Consider the following 21,565-nt stretch of genomic DNA (forward strand, 5'->3'; position numbering starts at 1 on the left):
ATACACTGTGGTCAGATCTTACTATCATTGTTTTTGCTTTTTCTCCAAGAGTTTATTAATCTGACATTTGTTTTTGTTATTAATCTGACATTTCTTTCTAAATCTCCCATGAGATCATTATATACAGAATGGTAAGAAATCCCTCTTACACTCTCGTTCTGGTATCTCTTTGAAGCTGGGCAAGCTAATCCATGGCGAGGTGAGTGTAAACCATTGTTTTTATCAGAAAGAGTTTAGGCATGGGTTTGGCCAAAGGCCTGGAGGTGACAGATTTCATTACATGAATTCCATTTTTTCCATTAATTCTTAATTTCCTGAGATACTGGAAGGCGGTGAATATAATTATATAGAATTTGACAGTCTACAAATATTTCACATGCATAATCTCATTCTTCCTCTTCTCAGAAGCAGTTGGAAATAAAAGCAGGATTAAGGACTGTCACATGAAAAACTTTGGGGATCAGTTCAAACATTTATTGTACTGAGTGCAAGAGACACTTAGGTATCGTAGTATGTGCGTGTGAAGGAAAATGCCAACTCAGTTGCATTTATTCTGACCTCAGCATATTTTATAATTTGGATGTCCTTGACGTTACTTTCAAAATACTTTTTAACATCTTTTTATTACTTTCAAAATAATTTATGATGAGATGTTTTGCATAATCAAAATAGTGTGATACTTAGCTGATATTAAATTTATTAGTTTACTCCTATATAATCTACTCAAGAGGTGGTTGGGCTGAGGTAGGGCAAAGACATCTCAGAAAGTCAGATTTTTTTAAACATCTTTGGCATCATTTCTGACACTCCATTTTAATGATTTCTAAAGCAAAGATGACAAAGTATGGTGTGCATTCAGGATTTCTCCCCTCCTGCACATCAGGGCAGATACCACTAATCAGTCATGGCATTCTTCTTTGAGACAGCCAGCAGCCTGAGAATCCTCAACTGTATTTCTAGCGGCTATGACCAATCAATAGATATTATCTCACAAGTTAAAACTTCTTTCTTTAGCTTCTCAGATCCAAAGGGTATCTTGAGCCTTCTATATACTTTTCCCTCAGCAAATGGAAATGAATTATTTTTTTAAAAGTACTGTACTACAGACCAGTACTTCCCAAACTTTAGTATGCAAACCAATCACTTGAAGATCTTGTAAAAATTCAGATTCTAATATAGTAGGTCTGGGAAGGTGCCCAGAATTCTGCATTTCTAATAAGGTCAAGGTTGCAGGTGATGTCAGGGCTACTGACCCGTGGACCACACTTTGAGTAGCAAGGTTCTACTAGCCCATTTTTTGGAGACAAAATGTGAGCTAGAAAACTATGTACAAGGAAACTCAAAACCCAAGAAAAAAGAATAAAAACAAGGCAAGTGTTCCATTAGAAGCTGAAGTTTTATTATAGGATAACAGTACATAAAGCACATCTAAAATTGATGTGTTCAATGCACTTTTAATAAAGGTAATGTAATATTAAAGGTACAGTTTCTAAGTACAATATAACAACATTCATATTAGAATGAAAATTGGAGTATTTAAAAGACAACATTAAATCTCTCTTTTTTTTTACAGCTTGTATTTACAAAATGAATCAAAATATTTTTTTTTAAATTGAGGACTCAATAAAATAACAAACAGCTGGAAATAAGCAGACTACTGTAAGAGTGAATTGAAAAGAAAACCCAATGTAAGTGAAAAGTTGGATGATCCTCTAATAAAGATCATTAGCAAAGTTTTAGTACAATACTATTTTTAGGATTTCCATAAATGGCTTGCATTTTTAGTGTGGCAGAAAAGGAGTTTTTACATACTGTACACAAAACAGACAGCATATATTTATAGGTACAGTATTACTGTTTCCAAACTTGCATGTATATTTACAGAAGGCTGAGTTTGTTACTCACAGAGTTTTGTGAAATTTGTGTGCTTAATCTTCAAGACCTACACACAATTAGAATCAGCATTTCATGTGGTCGTTTTAAATGTGGCTTTAATACTTGGTTGTAGAAGAAAGTGTTAACCATAAGGCTTGACGTACTTTATAAATTTACCCCCAAAAAAATCCCAAGAAAAAATTTTAATTTGGGCACACTTGTCATTTAACAATTATCAAATGCTGACATGTGCTGGCCATTGTGTAGACACAAAGAGATACAATCTCTACTTTCAGGAAGTTTAGGATACTAAGTGGTGCTTAAAAAACAAAAACAAAAACAAAACAGGTTTCAATCTCTAAGTGAAGCAATAAGGAATGACATGATTTGTATTAAAGAGATTTCTCCCTAAACTGTAGCCAATTCTCTTTAAAAGGTTAACTATTAGCATTCGCTCTCATTAACCACATGATTGCATTTATAATTAAGGTAACAGCAACTCTTCCATAAAAATGGAAAATGTCTAGAATTGTGGGTAAATATGCAGTGCATGGAAGCCAATAACCATGGCTTGAGAATTTATCACCTTCAATTACAAAAAGTGCAGTAAACAGAAACATTTGCTCTATATTTATAAATTGCTCAAAAATCTTTGCTAAAGATCTTACAAATTCAGTAATATTACAGAACAATTCTAATCAATATTTAATAAGGTTAACTACATCCTTAGTTAGATATTTGATATACTTTTGATTTTTAACAATGCCAATAAGTCTTGGGAGAATAGGTGAAAGAGTTTAACTAAGCTCATTGTTAGATGACTTGTAAAATGAAGGTCTTTCACTCACAGTTCATGGAACTGGTTGAGGTCAGATTAAAACAGAACATCCCTTGTCAAATTTGCTCTATGGCCCGTGCTCTGCCATGATACTGGATATCTCCAAGCTTCTCATGGCTCAGGTAGGAGGGGAAACACTTATTCTGCCATCAAGCCACCAAGGATATTTTATATAATGCCTAAATAGGAGCTAAGTACACAACTCAGTCAGGTGCCAATAACATGATTCCTTAGTAAGAAAAAAAAAGTATTACTCCATTAAACTAGAGTGTTTTTTTAGGATCTTGAAGGCCTGGAAAATTATTTTTTCAGCTCAGGAGATATGGTATAAAGCCAAGTAGCAAACATAAAGTAAATGCTAAGAAGTTTTCATATATCCATATTTATAAACAAATTCACCCTATAGATGTCAAATATCCATACTAAGGAAGTAATTTTATCCTAATTAAATACACTCTAGAATAATTTATATAATGATATTATGTATTTAAAGAGAAAAGCGTGTCCCAAATCCAGCACTCTGATACAGCTGCCAGTTGGGAACAGGTAGATATATATATATATGTATATATATACAAATATATAGTTATACTCAGTGAAATTAACAAGACCCAAAGGTGGTATTGTCTAGGAATAAAAGGGATTTTTTTGTTGTTGTTCACAAAAGTAACTTATCTAGCACCACACATCAGAAAAACACAAAAATAGCACACTCTAGTTCTAAACAGCTATGTCTAAAATAGATTATATAGTAAAACCAGTATTATACAGCATATTGTGGATTTGATAAACAGATAAATATTTGCACTGAGTAGGCTGTTTATAATATAACATTTTCTTATCTATACAGAATGAAAGCCAAAAAGTTAACTGTATAGAGATGTGCAGAACAACATTAAATATTATGACTTAAAAGCAGGGACCAAGGTAAATTTGAAAGAAGAGTAAGAGAGAAAATGTTTACAGGCCATTACAAGTTCTTAAGTTAATAGTAAATAAGGAATCAATTGCTCAAGTTGAAGAAAGCAGTAAACAAGAGATTGCATTTACATGCAGATGTCTAAAATTTGTATTTTTTTAAGTCTATGCACAAAAGTCATTTGTTTTATTGCTTGACATTCAGTTATGGCTAGATTATTTAACCTATTTTTTTTTTTGTACTTTGGAAACAAGAATATTGTTAAAGGTGCCATAAAAATGGACAACATTGAAAACGGTTTGCAAATAAACCACCTAACACTGCAGTTCTTTATACATATTAAAAGCCTTGTCTGGGGTTTGTCATATGTTAAATATATTTAAACTGGGAAAATATGTTGTAGCTTGAAGCCTCCCATTGGCCCAAACATCCAATACAAAAACACATCTCCACAAAAGGAGCAAGCAGACAGAACAGGTACATTTAAAGAAGCAGCCAGCTAATGTCCTAATGTTTAAAAATTTACCACTGTTTTATATGAGATTTCAAACCACTGTGGATATAAGAAGAGAATTTTGGATTCAGGAAGATGTGTACAGTACATACGAATTTTTTTTGTGTGAAATCATATTCACTATATTGCTCAAGAATTATCTGCATTTACATATGCAATCTGTTCAATAATAACCAAGTTCCTAGAAATAGTTTTCATCCACAATAAAGTCATAATGAGTGAGAAGGGAAACACACAGACACTGGAGAGAATTCAGTTGCTCTTAGAGAACAACAGCATGGAACATGAGGGCGTATGCAGTGTGTCAAAGCTCACAGCAAGCTGTCTTTCATTAGTTCTTAGAAGGAAAAAAGCCAAAGAAAATGTGGCGAACACACTACATGTAAACGGCGAACACGGATTCTGTAGGCATCTATTTAAAATATTCATAGTCGCTTTTTAACACAAGACTCCATGTTATATTGCATTGCTGAAAAAGCATTGTTTTTATTTGGATTGAATATTTTGTCATTGGTTTGTAAATAAGTAAATGACTGAATGAATGTATTTATTGCTCTAAGATCGGAGGGTCTGGTTAAACACAGAGATCCCTCCATCTATGACATCTCCTTAGTATAAAGCCAGGCTTCTGGATTATTTTAAAAATTATTCTGAGAGCCTGACAAAACTGGTCGGTCATACTTAAAGAAACAAGCAACCGCTCCGGAAGTGAAACCGATTGCTTTGGAAAGACATTTTCTTCAGCCTCCTCATGTCTTAAGAATAAACAATAATAGGAAGGCCTCTTGAATTGAATCTGGTGGAACCACTTTCCTAATACTAGTGTTTAGGGATAGAATGAAAACTCATATCGTAGACTGTTGGCAATAGGTCAAGACTTACTATTGCAATTACATTTCTGTTAATCTGATCCACAGTATAAAGTTGTTTCTATAGGGTTCTGTTGTATCATATCTTTATAAGTAAGACATGGCAATCACGTTATAGTATGTGAAAATGTTAATAACCTGTGTCTGTGTATGTATGTACATGTTGTATGTATATGTATATGTGTATGTATGTATATGTATGGTGTATATATGTATAGGTGTGTGTATGTATATATATATATGTTGAGAGAGAAGGAGAGAGGGGTTTCTGCCATTTTCCATAGTCTTCATTATCAAAAAACAAGAAGGTCAAAGTTTCTTTTTCATTTAAACGACATGGAAAGTTTCCCCAAATTATACTCCGCTATGGTTGTAAGAAATTATGGAAAGCTCCTTCTGAATGTGTATTCCAGGTAAGGAAGAATCAAAGCCAACAATATACTGAGGTTCACTGACATTATGAAAATACATGGAAACATGAAAATGAAACTATATTGCAAAAATGTCAAATATAACCCTAAAAGCTGATTCATGGTGCTGTTATATAGGTGGGTTTTGTCTGTCTTTAAACATTAGCTCTTGTATTAATTCAACAGATGAAAACTATAAAAGTAGAAGTAAAAGAGCTGTGAAACATAAAGGGATTTGGGGGTTTGCTTTTAGAGGAGAACACAATGAAAATAACAGTTATTTGTTGGCATTTGAAAAAAATGTGTTGAAATTTTCACCTCTTTCACTGCACTGATAGGCAGAGCTCTCATCTCATTATAGTCTTAGACAATTTTTTGCATACTATGTAGAATTTGAAAGTTTCTAATATATAATGCTATGAATTTATCATGAATATTTTAATTATCAGAGGAAGTCAATGGAGTATGTAGGATTGCACATGAAGTGATGCTCTCTGTCAGTACACTGCCTATTAATTTACCTTGTGAACATACTGGCATAACTTTATACTGCTTTGGAAGCTATTCAGCACTTTTAACCACACAAGACTGAAGAACACATATATTTTGAACTCAACAAAATGAGACAATAGTGAAGAGTTTACACACACACACAGAGTTCTACACAGTTCACTTGTGCCTTGAGGGATAGTATTATTATCACTATTATTAATAATAAAAAACACAATTTGTCCCAGTAATACTGGCCACCCTGTTTGAAGAGTTTTAGAAGATCCCTGAGCACATTGTTTCTGACTCTTAACCCCGACTCCAAAGTGATAGGGCTTCTATTGTTGATATCAAGATGGATTGTCATTCACAGTAAGTCAATCATAAGGTGCTTATTTACCCTTTTTTTTTCACCAATCAGCACAAAGAACTGTCAGAAAATAACTTTTTATTATTATTATTATCTTAAAATAATAGCACTGGAAGGACACATGATTTAAACAATCAATGTTTGAAAACAGTGGCTTTAGGATTATTATCTGGCTGCCCCTCAACAATAACAAGTGATTCAATCGACATTCCTTAGCCAAAAACAAAAGGCAAAAAAACCAAAAACAAAAACAAAAACCAAAAAACCAAAACTGTACAAATATGTATTTTTTCCCTGAGGGATCAAGGTACACCCGCAAGTGCTCTATGTACATATTGCACTAGAGAGGAATGAAGAACATGTGCAAAAAAGCAACAATGAGAGAAGCTTACATCCTACTTAAACCTTTTCATTAAAGATTCTACTACGTTGTTTTGCATTTTGGAATGTCGGAACACAAACAGCTATTCCTTAGTCTAAAACTAAAAACACATATTTCTACTATGGCACATTCAATGAAATAAAAAGTTTTCCAAAGACAGATAGACAAATTCCATCAAGAAAATAATACAAAGTTTGTTTGTTTGTATTTTTTTTTTTAGAAAATTACATTACTTTCTTTCTTTGTTTCACATTACAAAATCTTTTTTTTTTCTTTACACAAATCACATTTTATTGCAGGAATATTTCAAGTGCCATCAAATATTTATAGAAGGGTTAAAAAAATAGAAGTCTCTCTAAAGTGGTCCAGACAAGGCTTTGTATAGAATAAATCTTTTTTTTTTCCCATCTTCTAGTTTTGATTTAAGTATTTTGAATACATTTTCTTTTCCATTGACACTTAGTAGCCTAGAAGCGGTCTGACACACGCACATCATACACACAAAAACCACACACACACACACACACACACACACACACACACATACACACACACTCCCTCCTCACCTGGCCCTCAGCCCACCCCCATACGCTCACAGAGATCTGGGTATCCACACTATAAAGAACAACCAAACTTAGAAGCAGTGTCTTAAGTTATATTTTCCTTAAGTTAGGAAGGGTGAATTAGGATGCTGAAGACTTTTCAAAAAATCCATAGCTTTAACGCAAATTAGGATGCTGAACACTTAAAAAAAATCCATAGCTTTAACACAATTTGCAAACTGTCCAAAAAAGCACTTTCATCTGCACTTTTGTTTTCATTGTGAACAAGGCCAGGTTCTTCAGAATATAATACAACCATCTGACACCATTGTAACCAAAGGTATTTGGGCTTTGTACAAAAGCCTTATGTACCCTATGTGAAAAAAACTGTATAAAAGGCATTATAGCAGCCGGGATAACAATGATGTGATTCCAATCTTTGAAAGACTATTGGATATTTAAGTATAGGAAACTTTAATTATAAGAAATCTTAAGCATAATTGTTCTGTATCACCAAGTAGTTTGTGTCATTACACAAGAATTACTATAATAACAGAATAAAAATGCAAAGTTTTTCACATCCTTTTCTATACTTCATTTTTTAAACTGAATTTATTGTTTAACTTCAGATCCCAACTTTGATCCAAATAATAGTTGTTCCCTCTGTGCACCGAGCACACCTGTCCTGCTCTGTTCCTACACTGTCGATGTATTTTGCTCTTAAAGTCCTCACCTTGCTTTTCTTTCAGAAAGACCTGATAGCAGCATCATGTCAATGTATATTGGTTTATTCTAAAAGCAATGTCACCATGGTGTGACTACTACTGGGATTAAGCATCTTTTTTTTTTTTTTTCATTTGGTACATGCAAAATCCTTTCTGGGAAAAGGAATTTCTTTTAAGCTCAACATTATGCTCTCTCTCACCCTTAGAGAAGTTCAATTAGTTCTTAATCGTTTCACAAATGGACACTGGAATTAGGTTTAGTTGCTCTTTAATGCGCTAGCACCTGAGGCTGGTCATATTCAGAAAGCTTTGGTTAAAAAGAAGTTAATATACTTTAATAAAACCATCCCCAAATTTAGTGAATCAGAATGACAAAAAACAAAAATCAGACCAAAATAAAAACACACCACCACCCTCCCACCAGGAGAAACAACAGGGAAAAAAAATGGACAAATAAATAACTAAGCTTGGTACTCTTTTCAGAGTATAAATACTATTGATCATTAAAGGAACTATGCTTATTTAAATTAAAAATTTGATTTAACCCTTCCTGCCCAAATATAAATACTATATGCTGATAGTTAACCTCTCTATATAAACACTCACATAAAGTTTAATATACTTGTAAGAAATTTAAGTAAATATTACTCTCGTCTTCTATTTATGGTTAAACCCTTTTACAATGTTTTTGAAAAAAAAATTAAGATGTTATTTAGGCTTCATACACACTTATGTGTGAATAATTCCTTCCTCTTTTCCAAGTCCCTCAGGAAACAAATCAGAAAATCAGTGGAGTTAAAGCCAGAATAGAGGGCTCTGGGAAGCCCGTGCTGTGATCCACATGACATTAGGAGCCACAGTTCCTAGGGAAGATTCAAGAGGACCCTGGTGGTAGAGACACTTTCTTTGCTATAAAGGGCTGCCTGGAAACTCCCACCTTTGCGCTATGGGAAGATGTTCCCTTTCCTGTATAAACATGGTCTTTCAGACCCAAAGTCTGAGTCCCACCCCAACTGATGAAAATCATCTTCGAAATGCCTACATTTCCAAAGGGCACTTATTTTTAAAACATGCACACTTGTGTATCAGATTGTTCATTTTCCCTTCTAATAATTCCATTGGGAATTATTAAAATAAAAAAGCCCCCCAAACATGAAATAAAACAAAAACATTCAATATTTCTCACCTGAACACAAAAGCCAAACAATCTTCTAAATATTTAATAAAATAAATTACAGTCCACAGTTTTCTAGTGAAGATAAATACAAGAGTAAATGTTTGCGGCTAGCATCAACTTCACTTTGAATGCTTAAAATATTTAATATTTAAATAAGAGAAACCAGTTCAGTGTTGCATATCTCCCCTTGTCCTTCTATCTACTGTCTGTGAAATATGGAGAGCAATATTCTAGAAATATAGCATCTAGAAGCAGCTCGTCTAGAACTAGTTCACTCTGAGATACACTCTTAGAATTCCTAGATTATACCAAGAACATAACCATTCACAATTAAATGCTTCATGTCCTCACATGGGGAGTGTGTGTTTGCTCCAGATATGATCTTTGGGTCCTTCTTATAATAAAAGCTGAATTCCCAATGAATATTTGGGTTACTGATTTGTTCTCCAAGCATAAGAATTACAAGTTGAGACGGAGTCCATATAACTACTGAATTTGTGAAATGAGCCTCCCCTCCTTCCTCCCCTTGCCTCCTTGAGGTGACATTTAAAAAACTTAGAAAAAAAAAATGTGCATGATGGTATGAGTCCATAGCACCAATCGATCATTCCACTTTGTATGAAGCATAAACACATCTATCCTTAAACTTACCCAAAGCAAAGTATAATTTAGGGAGAGTTCCGTTTCTAATTCCGAATAAAGTGTAGAAGAAAAAAAAAAAGAATCCGTATCGTGATTTCTAGATATGACCAGCCAGTCTTTTAAGAGTAATTTGTAAACAGCAGCATAAATACCTCCCGACGTACTTTCCAAGCCTTCTCAGTTAAACTTGTGTTTCTGGTGCACATGCGACGCGACAGTGAACACGCTAGCATTTAATTTAAAGAAAAAGGTGCAAAATGAAAGTGCCTTATCAATTCAACAGGAAAAGCTACACCAGTAACTACATTTTATATTAATTAAAACAATATATAAACAATATCTCTTTTAGCTATATATAGTCTTCATGCCCATTTACCCTGTAATATATTATAATGCTATTGTTGCTAGTGCTATGGACCCTTTTCATGCCATCCTGCTGACTGGCAATGATCGGTGAGAAAAAATAAAAACTTCCTTCATGAGACAAAGAGCAAGTTGTGCAAAGTCACGCCGCCACCTCCATTATGCACACCAGTCACCGATTATTGCTGGACTCTCTGTGGTTATGACCGCTTGGTGACTCTGCGGAAAGTCTGTGGGCAGTGAGCTACGAGAAAAGGAAATGCTCCGACTTTAGTACCCTCCTCCAGTTGTAAACAGAGGTCAATGATCAAGAAGTAGAGACAGAAAAAGGGTCCATTTCTGTAGGCATAATGGAAATCATATGCATGAGAAAAACAAGTTCAACTTTTATTTGTTTTCATTGTTTCCCCTCCTTTGCCTGACCCCGATCACCAAAAGATGTGCAGTGTGTTGGCGCTCCAGGTCTGTGCAGGGCCATATAAAGTGTCTCGGTTAATTTTGTTGTGGTGGTTTTTCATGTTTGTACTTCAGACATTCTAGAAGTGCTTAGGTGACACATTTACCCATCAATTTGCATTGCTGGCTCAAATTCTGAAGTGAACAACTCCTTGTATAATGGAGGAAAATGAAGTCGCACAATGTCTGGGTATATTGCTTTAAATGCCATTAGCTTTTCTGTATGTCGTCCACATAAGGCTCTTAATGTAGACACCTTGCATATTAACTGTAAGTGGAAGAAAAGACACGTTGTGAGGAGAGAACAGACACAAGCATCAAAATTCAGGGAATCTGGAAGATGTTTAGCCCGTTGTTTACAAAGGCGAAACACTGGAAGCAACTTACATGTTCTTCCAATAGGAAGATTGGTTAAAAACAAGTGTTAGGCATATCATAGAATACCAGGTATAGATTAAATACAATTTTTTGGGACAATTTTGAAGACAAATAATAGAATGACCTGAGAGGATGTTCATGAGCAGAAGTGGCAAAGTTGAGATAAGAAGCCAAGCCTCTCACCTCCTTCTCTTATTCCAACATGCTCTCTGCTCTCCCATCCCCACCCCTGCTCTCTACAGCTCTGGAGAAAAAAGACATCTGGTGCCAGAGAAGAAGACATGGAGGCAGTCATGGGCAGGCGAGGTCACTGCAACTAGAGATGATGGCATCCCCTACGTATTTTTTGCAGAACCAGTACTAGCCAACTCCAATGAAAACAAGTTTCTTTTGGAAAGACCTTTGCCTGTACAAAGCAATTTTGGGTCTGAGTATAAGGCTCAGAAGAAAGAATCATCAGAAGACCTGGGTGGAAGTCTCTGCATTGACCATTTCCCAGTTGAAGACAATACAACAGCTTGAAACGATGCTTTTTATACTCCAAAAGTACTGTGCAAATGATATATTATCTCTACCAGAATAATCCTAAGAAACATATTTGATAGATCTTGTCCATGGGTTAGGTGCTCTCTATAATGAAAGAACCTCATTGTATCCTTGCATTGGGGCAAAAAGATGGAGAAGAAGGTAAGGGTCTGGAGAGTTCTTCTATTTTCCATTCCTGCCTCAATCTCTCATTGAATGGGTACAAAATAAAAACAAAACAGGAATTAACCCCCAACTTCCCCTCTCTGACTTAACCCTAGCTATCAGGATAAAAGAAAAGAAAGCAGGAAGAAAAACCCAAACCTCTCAAATCCATCTTAATAAGATGTGAACAATAAAATACATGAAATAGTCTAAAAAAATAATAGGGCTTATTTTTCAAAGACCAAATACATATTTCCATCACTAGCACTGAGGGATATTAGCATACTTTAAATTGACATCCTAATTATATTTTTATTGCAAAAGGTAATAATTAGCAAAAATGAGGCCTTATGCTTTGAATACAGGGTAGTAATGGGAAATTGATGAAGAAAATACAAAAGTCACTTTCTGTTGATTACTAATGAATGTAATGGAAATAGAACTAATATTAGAAGATGTGATTATCCTGCTTGTTTAGTCCTTTAAAACTTCTTCCTTCTAAATTCAAAGATTCCTCTCTAATTTATATCAACGCAGAACATTAACTCTGCTCTATATACAACTTAGGAGGACTTCCAGAATGTGTCAATGCTTAAAAAAAAAAAAAAAAATTTCCATCATTGCCCTGTTATTGCAAGACACTTCACAACCAGTGATAGTAAGTAGAACATAACCTGAATTTTGGCTCAACCAAATTTTTTGAAATGGATATTTCTTTCTCTTTCAGTAGCCTAATTGCTTATGGATACGTTCAGGGGCTGGTAAGATGACTTATAATGGTGGCTGACAGCAAGATCTGTGGTGAGGGATAGATTAGGCTATGCCAGCTGGACACCTTTCCCTCTTACCTTTGTAAGTATTCCATCTTCTCGGTGATTCTTCTGCAGGACGTGTTGAAGAGCTAGCTGAATTTTCTGTTGCAGTTTTTCAATTTTTACCTTTTCCTGCAGCCACGAGCGATCTACACACGAAGAATGATTATTTCTTAGTATTCCTCCTACGTGGTTTCAGGACACCCCAGTTCCTTAGGACTCTTATACACAGATTATTATACCACAACTCAGAGTTAGAGAACAATAGGCCAGTTTTAATCCTTGTTCAAAATCTCCTAAAGCAGTGGAACACTGGTCTACAACAGTACAGTGATAAAGCTTTCCATTTTTACTGATGCTTAAGGGAAGGGAAGAGTCTTCCCCTTCCAAAAGGATAGCTATTTAAACCTAAGGCATATACAAGGGCAAATGAAACCACCTTGGACATTCAAATCTTTCTAATAATTACATTTCTGGGTAAAATACTCAGAGCAATCCTGCTAGCCTTTCTGGCAAATATGAAAATTGCTTTTAATCCAAGGCAACTAAAATTGTCAAGAGAATTCCAAATGACTTAAGTGTTGTTAATTTAGTCTTTATGTGTAAAAGTTCCAAACAGAAGACAGTAAATTTGCAAAACAGATTATCCCAAGAGGCAGTACTAGTTGAAAACATAGATTAAATTCAGATAAACTTGTGGATGACATCCAAATGAATCTTAAGAAAAAGTAGGATATCTTAAAAACCATGTTATCTTGGGAGATTTGTGTTAAGAAGGGTAACCCTACTCTACCAGAGCATTTCTCATGATATCAGGAGGTTAATTATGGACTGGGTTTTACTCAGTTCTCATTTATTAAGATTTTATCAGAATGGCATGAGGTCTTCTTAAACATGTACATGTATGTGTGTGGGGGAAGGTTGCTATTTGATAAAACTTAGATTTAATAAGGTGGCAACCTCTCTTGGTAACACCTGAAAAGTCTACAGTCATTAAAAGTTATGTATCTTGTAAGAATTCTTTACCTGGACAATTTTTAAACCATTTCATTGTTATTTGATAATCTTACCTGCCGACATTAGTACAAATGCGGAAAATAATGCAATTTCATCTTCAGTCAGGTGCATAGAACATAAACTCTTTCCAAATTCAAATACAAAGCTAATAAAGTCTTCACAACCTGCCAAAGTTAAAGACAGTTTGGGATTTTGGTTATTACCCTAGGAGAAAAATATGGAATAAGGCGAGGAGGGATCTAATAATTTAAGAACCAAGGGGATAGGGATCCCTGGGTGGCGCAGCGGTTTAGCCCCTGCCTTTGGCCCAGGGTGCGATCCTGGAGTCCCAGGATCGAGCTCCGCGTCGGGCTCCTGGCATGGAGCCTGCTTCTCCCTCTGCCTGTGTCTCTGTGTCTTTGCCTCTCTCTCTCTCTCTGTCTATCATGAATAAATGGATAAATAAATCTTAGAAAGAAAACAAAACAAGGGGATAGTAACATTTCTACAACTTAACAGTTTGAAATCTTAAAAAAAGAAGAATCCGTTTAGCTATCATCACCTTCACTATAATCCTGACCATTTAAAATAACGAGAGTGGACTTTTGTGGCAAGGTTAGTATATTATCAGGTACCACTCTAAGAGGTTTTCTTTGGGTAACTTATTTCTTCACAACAGCTCTATGAGGGAGGTATTATTATTACCCCCGTTTTAGATGTGAGGAAACAGAAAAATTATGTACTTAAGGTTATACAGGTAGGAAGTAACAGCCTGAAATTAAAAACCAGGCTGCCTGAATTCAGAACCCACAATCTTAACCAACAGAATTAAAAGAATTAAACGGCTACAATCCAACTGAGATGTTACATTCACTGATTTTTTTGTTTTCTACTCTATTTGATCTAAACCACTCTTAAAAATGATAACAAATGACACATTCTGGTGGTAAAATCATTATACCTTTTACAAAACTGAAAACACTTTTCTGAACGTGAAAGTCTCATAACATAATCCATAATCCATCCTCAAAAGATTGGTTAAGTTTGGGGGTGCCTGGGTGGCTCAGTCGGTTAAGTGTCTGCCTTCAGCTCAGGTCAGGATCTTAGGATCCTGGGATCCAGCCCCAAGTTGGGGCTCCCTGCTCAGTGGGGAGTCTGCTGCTCCCTCTCCTTCTGTTCCTCCCTCTTGCTTATGCTCACTTTATTTGTCTCAAATAAATAAATAAAATCTTTTTAAAAAAATGGTTAAGTTTGGTATCCACTCTTTCAGATTTGCATATTATGTATATGTATTTAAACTAATGGGCTTTCCTAAAGTATATGGCCTTTGGTCATTTAACTGTTTTTAAAATCACCTAACAACTTTATCTTGGATACTGTTTTGTTCTTCTTGATTATATTCCACTTTATTTAAATTCCAGAAATCCAAAGTAATTTTTATAGTATATGTCACTTTCACTTAGCTATGCTTTATTTCTCTGATATCCACATTTCATTCTTACTAATGGTTGTTATTGAGAAGTACAGAAGGGCAGACATTTAGCTCTTTGCTTGATTTTATGTATCAAATCACATCTTCTAGTTTATCTGAATAACTTATCCTAGGAAAATCTGGTTCTTAAAACCTGGAAGGGAACTGGAAGGTTAGACCATATAAATTTCTTCGATCACCGACTAGATCCAACGAAAACGCTAAACTTTTAAATGTAATCTAGACAAAGAGCGTTTGAGCTGTGTGAATTTCCTGCAGTGACTATAAAGTAACAGAAGTATAAAATCCTTTAATTTTTGTTTCCAAATAACAGCTTCCCTTCTGTTCAGTGAGCTCTTTGGCGGGGCTCCCACATTTTCCTACAGCCCTGATGTAAAAGAGCACCCAGATTTCCTTACCCAAGGATTTGAAGACGTCGGGGCTAGCATATTTCCCATCAAAGTACACGGTGTTGTTCTGAGAGTCGAAGGCACGGCACATTCTGATAAACACCACCTCTAGAGAACCTAAGTGAAGGCAGAAATGGTGTGGATTATCTTCTCGTGGTGAATATTAATCTATTGTGAAGGCACTAATGTAGAGACCCCTTTCTGATTCAGCACAGTGGGGCTGTATGCAGTGGAGCCAGGGGCTTTCTGTCACACCAGCTCTCTATTTAAAGGGACCCAGTTCACCAGTGTAATTAAAGATTCATGCTGAAGCTAATGGAGGCTGTAGTCCTGAAGAGAGATGGAGTTACAAATTACTTCTCTGGCAATCTTCTGTTTTGCAAACAGAATCTATCTAAGTTGCCAGGAAAACGTATGGATTCACATTTATTAAAACAAACCAAAACACCAGGGGTGGCCCTTTGAGTTCCACAAATAACATTCCTAACAACTCGCTGTTCCCTCCCGAGAGTCTGGTGCAGTAGAAACAAACACAGGTGACGGTAAGATGGGAGAATGTGAGTGCCCTTCAAATTAATCGTTTCACTTAGAGGAGAAGCAAAATGGAGGGAATGTTTCCCCACAGATAGCTCAAAAACCTTTAAAAGGACTCTGTTTCTGCTAAAAGAAACCCAAGCTATTATCATTGGAGAAAAACTGTTCCCGACACCTTCCTTACCAAGCATTTCTTTAATAAGCGGGTGAAAGCAGGTTAGGAAGAGATCTCAAAATTCACTTGCAAAGCACATACCTGCTTTGAGAAGCACAATTTGATCATTTTGACACAGTTCCATAAATCCATCAATGCGTTTGGCAAACTCCACCACATACTGTATAGCTTCCGTAATTTTGATGGCACACAATTGCCACATCACCTCCCGCTGCTGTAAGAGGAGTGAAGCACATTAGCAGTCACGGTTACCCATGCCCCAGACACAGTTTAACTGTTCCTATTTTATAAAAAAATCCTTCTTTGGAAATGGATTAAAAAAAGCTAGAGGATTAAAAATGAACACTCGGGTGATAATGATTGCTTCCAAGTCCCTTCCTGTCTCCTCCAATTTTTCTTTTTACCATTTTGGTGGCAAAGGGACAGGGAAAAGATATTATGAGCAGGTGAAAACATGAGTCAGGAAAGCAACACATGCCACTCTCTACCCTTGGGCCTCGGAGAGTAGCAAAGTAGGAACTTCTTTTGAGCAATCATTTTACCTTGGGGGAATTTAACGCTACTTTACTGGAGGAAGGGAAGAAAAGGGGAGTCAATCATTTATCGTGCACCTGCTTTGAGCTAGATGCTTTATGACATCATTGTCTTGTTTCATCTCCCCATTTTCCATAAATGGACATAAATTCTCATAGAGGTTTCACAGCTAGGAGGTGTTGGAGCTGGGATTCAAATCCCAGCATCTCTGACTCTCAATCCTATTTCGCATGCCTTGCGATTTCTTACTGCTTTCTGCTTTCCCTTTGCAACACTGGCTGGCTGCTGGTATTACCTGCTTTCTCAAAGGTAAATAATGTGATGTTTTGTTATTCTCTAACCTATTCTGTTTAATTGCTTCTACATACCCACTTCCTAATTTAGTTTTAGGGTAACCTAGATCTGTTACATTGCTCACTTGTTCCCTCAATCTTAGTTTGACTGTTTTCACCGATATGAGGGGGTGAAGGAAACACTGAATTAGGAGGTAGGAGTCCTGGTCTAGTCCCGATATTTTCACTCATTCTGCCAAGGGATATGAATTTCCTCATATGTAAAATGAAAGGGAGGATTAGCCTGGATAATCTCTGTCGTCCTTCCTAGGCCTACATCTCTATAATTATTGGGGAAAACCACAGCATTTCCCTTTACTAAAGCAGAATGGGTAACTGAAGCTTCCCCTTTTCCGGCTTTGCCCTCCCATTCTGGTGGGAAATCTTCCACTGTGATATCAGGACAAATCTCAATTCATTCAGGCTTTTGGACACTGCTTCATCCAGCCCCCACTGACAAATGATAGGAGATATGTGTATAGTCATAGGTATAATAGAATTTGTTATTGCTAGAATTTCACACACTTGCACCTCAGTAAGACAACAAAGCCCCAAGTATATGATCATCTCTAGAAGAAAGATTTTAAAGAGAAATCTGATATCTGATGAAAGACATTCATTCTCTAGTCTGTATTCTTAGTCAGATCTCCTGCATAAACACCCTTCCCACTATTGCCTCAATCCTGGGTAAAATTCTTCAGCGTGTACCTTGTTTTGGTAGCTCTCTATCTCCTCCTGCAGAAAGGTCTGCCACGTTATCTGCTGGAGCTCTTCTCTCAAGTATTGGCAAGTTTCCAGATGTGATTTAGATATATTCTGTGCAAGGTGTTCTAAAGAGAAAACAGGAGATCACAAACATGAAAAGCCAAGCTCTTCTCCAGATGATCAGGGTTTTCTCTGCCTAATATTTGGTTTAAAAAGTAACAAGTACAAAGCAACACACTGAGCCAGTTTTATTTATCTTTAGATTTTTAAATAAGCAATTTGGAACTATTCTGTATTTTGGAACATGAAGATGAAGAACAGGCAAAGCCAATACTTAGCAATAAATCTTGGTGACCTCAGAGACCCTCCTGACCTTGACTTTACACCAATATCTGGGAATGAACAATTATAAGCCTGGGTAGGTGTGGGAAATGACTGACACAGCTTCTTCTTGGCATTTTTATGAAGACACACCTGCTGTGTACGTTGACCTGGAGAGGATTACTCTCCCAAGATTAGGCAATGGTATGCTTTTGTGAAAATGGTTACTTATTTCTTTTATTTTTCCAGCAAATAGCACAAAAAGCATTACTGAGAGCCTATTATGTCACTAAATATAGGGTGGTGGTTAAGAGGTGGACTCTGGCACCAGACTGCCTGTGTTTGAAACTCAGCTCTTATGCCTACTAGCTGTATGATCTCGGGTAAATTAATCAACCTCTCTGTGCTTTGGTTTCTACATTTGCTAAGTGAGGAAAACAGTACCTACTTCACAGGGCTTGTGAGAATTAAGTGAGTTCAACACTCAGAGCAGGGAGGATTACATAGTATGCACTACATAAACATTTGTTCTTTTTAAAATTTTTTATAAACATTTGTTCTTCTTGTACTGGAGAGTAAGTAGTTTGAGGATATTAAAAGAAACAGATGCCAAAGAAGTTTCTCTAGGAACTCATAATCTGGTGAACATGTATGGACATGCCGACAAAGGACAACTCAAGATCTTAGACAATAAAGCATCAGGTTGGATTATATCAGAAGAGAAAAAAAGAGAGAAAAAGAAACAGAGAGGAAAGAGAGGTCCTCTCATGGAAGGGAGAGATGAAAAGAGTTAGAGGATGCTTCTTGGCAGGAGAGGACCACCTGGAGTGGACCCTGAAGGCAGGGGAGGCCTTGGCAGGCAGAGGCCAGCAGTGTGAAGAGGTGAGCTGGTTCCACATTCAAGGGATGACAGATGAAGGAGAAAATGATGGCCTTTACAGAGGACAGGCAGATGCAATAAAGTGATAGTATCAAAACAGAAACGTGAGTAGGTTAAGGTCCACATTCTGGAGAATTTCAAATATTAGGATTAAGGGTTTGGACCCGCTTAACAAAAGGAGTCAGTGGAATTCTCAAGGGGAAGCTGACACGTTGAGGGAGTGTCATGATTGGTGTCATGACCGGTGAACTGGAGCAGAGACTGGAGCCCAAGGCAGCAGTGAAAGGCTGCTGCTGGCCACACCTGAGGGACTACGAGCCTGAAGTAGGTTGGTCATAAACGTTACGGAAGGGAAGGGCAATGGAAGCATTTAAAGGGACTGACAAGATTCTATGAATATGAAACCATGTCCAAGAGTGATCTCTTGCCAGGGTCTTGGTTATATAACAGGAAAGCCATTTAAAAGGAAGGTGCTGAATGAAAACTTGGCAACATGAATAAGAGGGTCTGTGGAAATGTGTTAGTGCTCTTAGCAAACAGCATCAGACTTGTTTGTGTAAAAATAGAGTGAGTTCACCACCAAAATGAAGCTTGAAACTAGAATCTCCCTAGAGACACTGGAATACAATAAATCTTAACAGCTCTATTTGGCAACACAGACATGAACACAACATAAATAAATACCATGAAAATAAAACATAAACAGAAGAAAAAAATTCAAGGGGAGAAAGAAACAGTGAGCCACCAAAAGAGGGAGAAGCCAGTAAGTTATGTGACTTAGGATCATTGATGCTTGTGAAGAGAAGAGGGGAGTAAAGACAAAAACAACGAGGAGTTAGAAACAAAAAAATAAATGTGTAAACAGTGAGCCAAATCTCTCAGATATGAGAAAAAAATGAAGATGAAGTGCTTGCCAGGGAAGCTGGGGATCCTATGAGGTGATGAATGGGAAGAGGCTCATAGTATTCCCTTCCAGATCATGCTTCTTTTCCAATTAATAGGTCAGCATCTTGCTTCACTTCATCCTAAAAATTGTTTCCACCCATCCCTACCTATCCAGGCCCAGCATTCCGAAGCCGGACAAGGAATGGCGTAATGTACACATTGAACCAGTAGAGGGCAGTGGCTGCATTCTCACCAACTGCATTTGATTACGATTCACAGTTGATTTGGCAAGTTTAAGATTTCAGACACTTTACTATTTTTAAATCTCCATTTCAGCAAAGGACAATATGGTCAGACTGAGTAAAAGTTAAGTTAGTGTGGTCTCTCAGAGAAACACTCTGGAATAGTGAAATACTGTGGAACTAGGAGTTAGGAGACCTGGTTTCTGGTCTGGGCTCAGCAGATAACTCACTTTGTGACGGGCAAGTCAGTTCACCTTCTCACCCTCAGCTGTGTTTCTTCAACACAGCTAAGGTCTAAGAACTTCATATGGAAAATGCTGACTTCTGAGTTAGCCATAGATTTTCATTTAGACATCATCTGGTCCAACTTTTCCTCAGTTTATAGATAATAACACCATTAATAATGATGATAATGGTGAATAGCATTTACTATGTGCTAGCTCCATCTAACTTATCTATACACATATATTCTGAATATATATATTTTTTAATCTTCATAACAATCCTAGGAGGAAGGTGCCGGTATTATCTCCCTTTTACAGATGATGAAACCAAGTGAGGTTAAGTGACTTTTCCAAGGTATCATAGCTGGCAAGTGATTCAAATACACACAGTTTGGTGCCAGTCTGTGCTCTTAATCTTTATATTCTATGAGTAGGGAAACTGCAGCTAGCAGACTTATACTGGGTTGTACAACCTATAGCAAAACTAGTAACACAAAACATATAAGCTGACTTCTTGACTAGTGCTTTGTCTCTTTTGCTTTAGTCATCAATTATAGTGACATGTGCAGTTTGCCTTTTTTTTTTTTTTTTTTTTTTAGTGAAACAAGGTTGTTTATCTGGAATGTATAATTCAGGTACTAATTGTATATCAAGGACAAAATATCCTAGCCAGGAATGCAGATATATTTCCACTAAAAATAATGGATTGTACATACCATTATTGAAAGATACAGCTGAGGTTAGGATATGTCACTTTCCAATTCATTTTTGAACTATATAATTGGTTTCATTTGTCTAAAATCTGACTACAATGAAGTCAAGGTTGTTAGTTGAAAAGGTAGTAAGACTGGAATCACTATATTGTACATCTGAATCTAATAAAACACTGTATGTTAACTATACTGGAATTAAAGAAAAAAAGATAGCAGGACTTAAGGCCCCAAAGGAAATATCAAGGAACCCCAGATAGTTTTGAAGAAAGAAAACCGAAGTCTTTGTCCACTTCTATGTTACTCAATTCTTCCAACTATTTTGTACATGTAAATGGGAAAGGAGATCAGAACCCAATTATATTCTTTTCCAGCAAATTCTTAATTTAGTTTTTGGTTTGGGACTAATCCTAGTGATGAATTAATTTTACTTATCCTGGAAAAAAAATGCCAGAATGCATGTGAAAAGCCCCTAATTTAAGAGAGCATGGAACACATACGAGGGCACGGGGCTCCCAGGCTGCAGTGGAAGGTGACAGCTGTGGAAGAGGACACTGATGAGGGGACACAGGGGTCACTTGCTTTGTCATTTCTGGTGCCCCTCAGGTATTAGTGTGTGTTTAGCCAAAGTGTCATATTTAAGGGCGATGCTTTGGCGAAATCCTATGGATTTATTTTAGGGCTGACTGTTTGAC

General features: G+C 36.5%; 1 protein-coding gene across 3 annotated transcripts in view; it reads right to left on the reverse strand.

Annotated features, from left to right (window-relative positions):
* Window positions 1–1,377: 1,377 nt before the first annotated feature.
* RORA (RAR related orphan receptor A) overlaps window positions 1,378–21,565 on the reverse strand; it is a 711,297-nt gene continuing 691,109 nt past the window's right edge. For all 3 annotated transcript variants that reach the window (XM_035708680.2, XM_025472618.3, XM_025472619.3), the window contains 6 exons: window positions 17,612–17,733; window positions 16,119–16,251; window positions 15,338–15,445; window positions 13,522–13,632; window positions 12,488–12,600; window positions 1,378–10,839 (listed from right to left, as the gene is read on the reverse strand). In XM_035708680.2, coding sequence (XP_035564573.1) covers window positions 10,675–10,839; window positions 12,488–12,600; window positions 13,522–13,632; window positions 15,338–15,445; window positions 16,119–16,251; window positions 17,612–17,733 — 752 coding nt within the window. In that variant the 3' untranslated portion in view covers window positions 1,378–10,674. The remainder of the gene's footprint in view (window positions 10,840–12,487; window positions 12,601–13,521; window positions 13,633–15,337; window positions 15,446–16,118; window positions 16,252–17,611; window positions 17,734–21,565) is intronic.

The sequence above is a fragment of the Canis lupus genome, chromosome 30, assembly GCF_003254725.2.
Source record: "Canis lupus dingo isolate Sandy chromosome 30, ASM325472v2, whole genome shotgun sequence".
In the NCBI taxonomy this organism is placed as follows: Eukaryota; Metazoa; Chordata; class Mammalia; order Carnivora; family Canidae; genus Canis; species Canis lupus.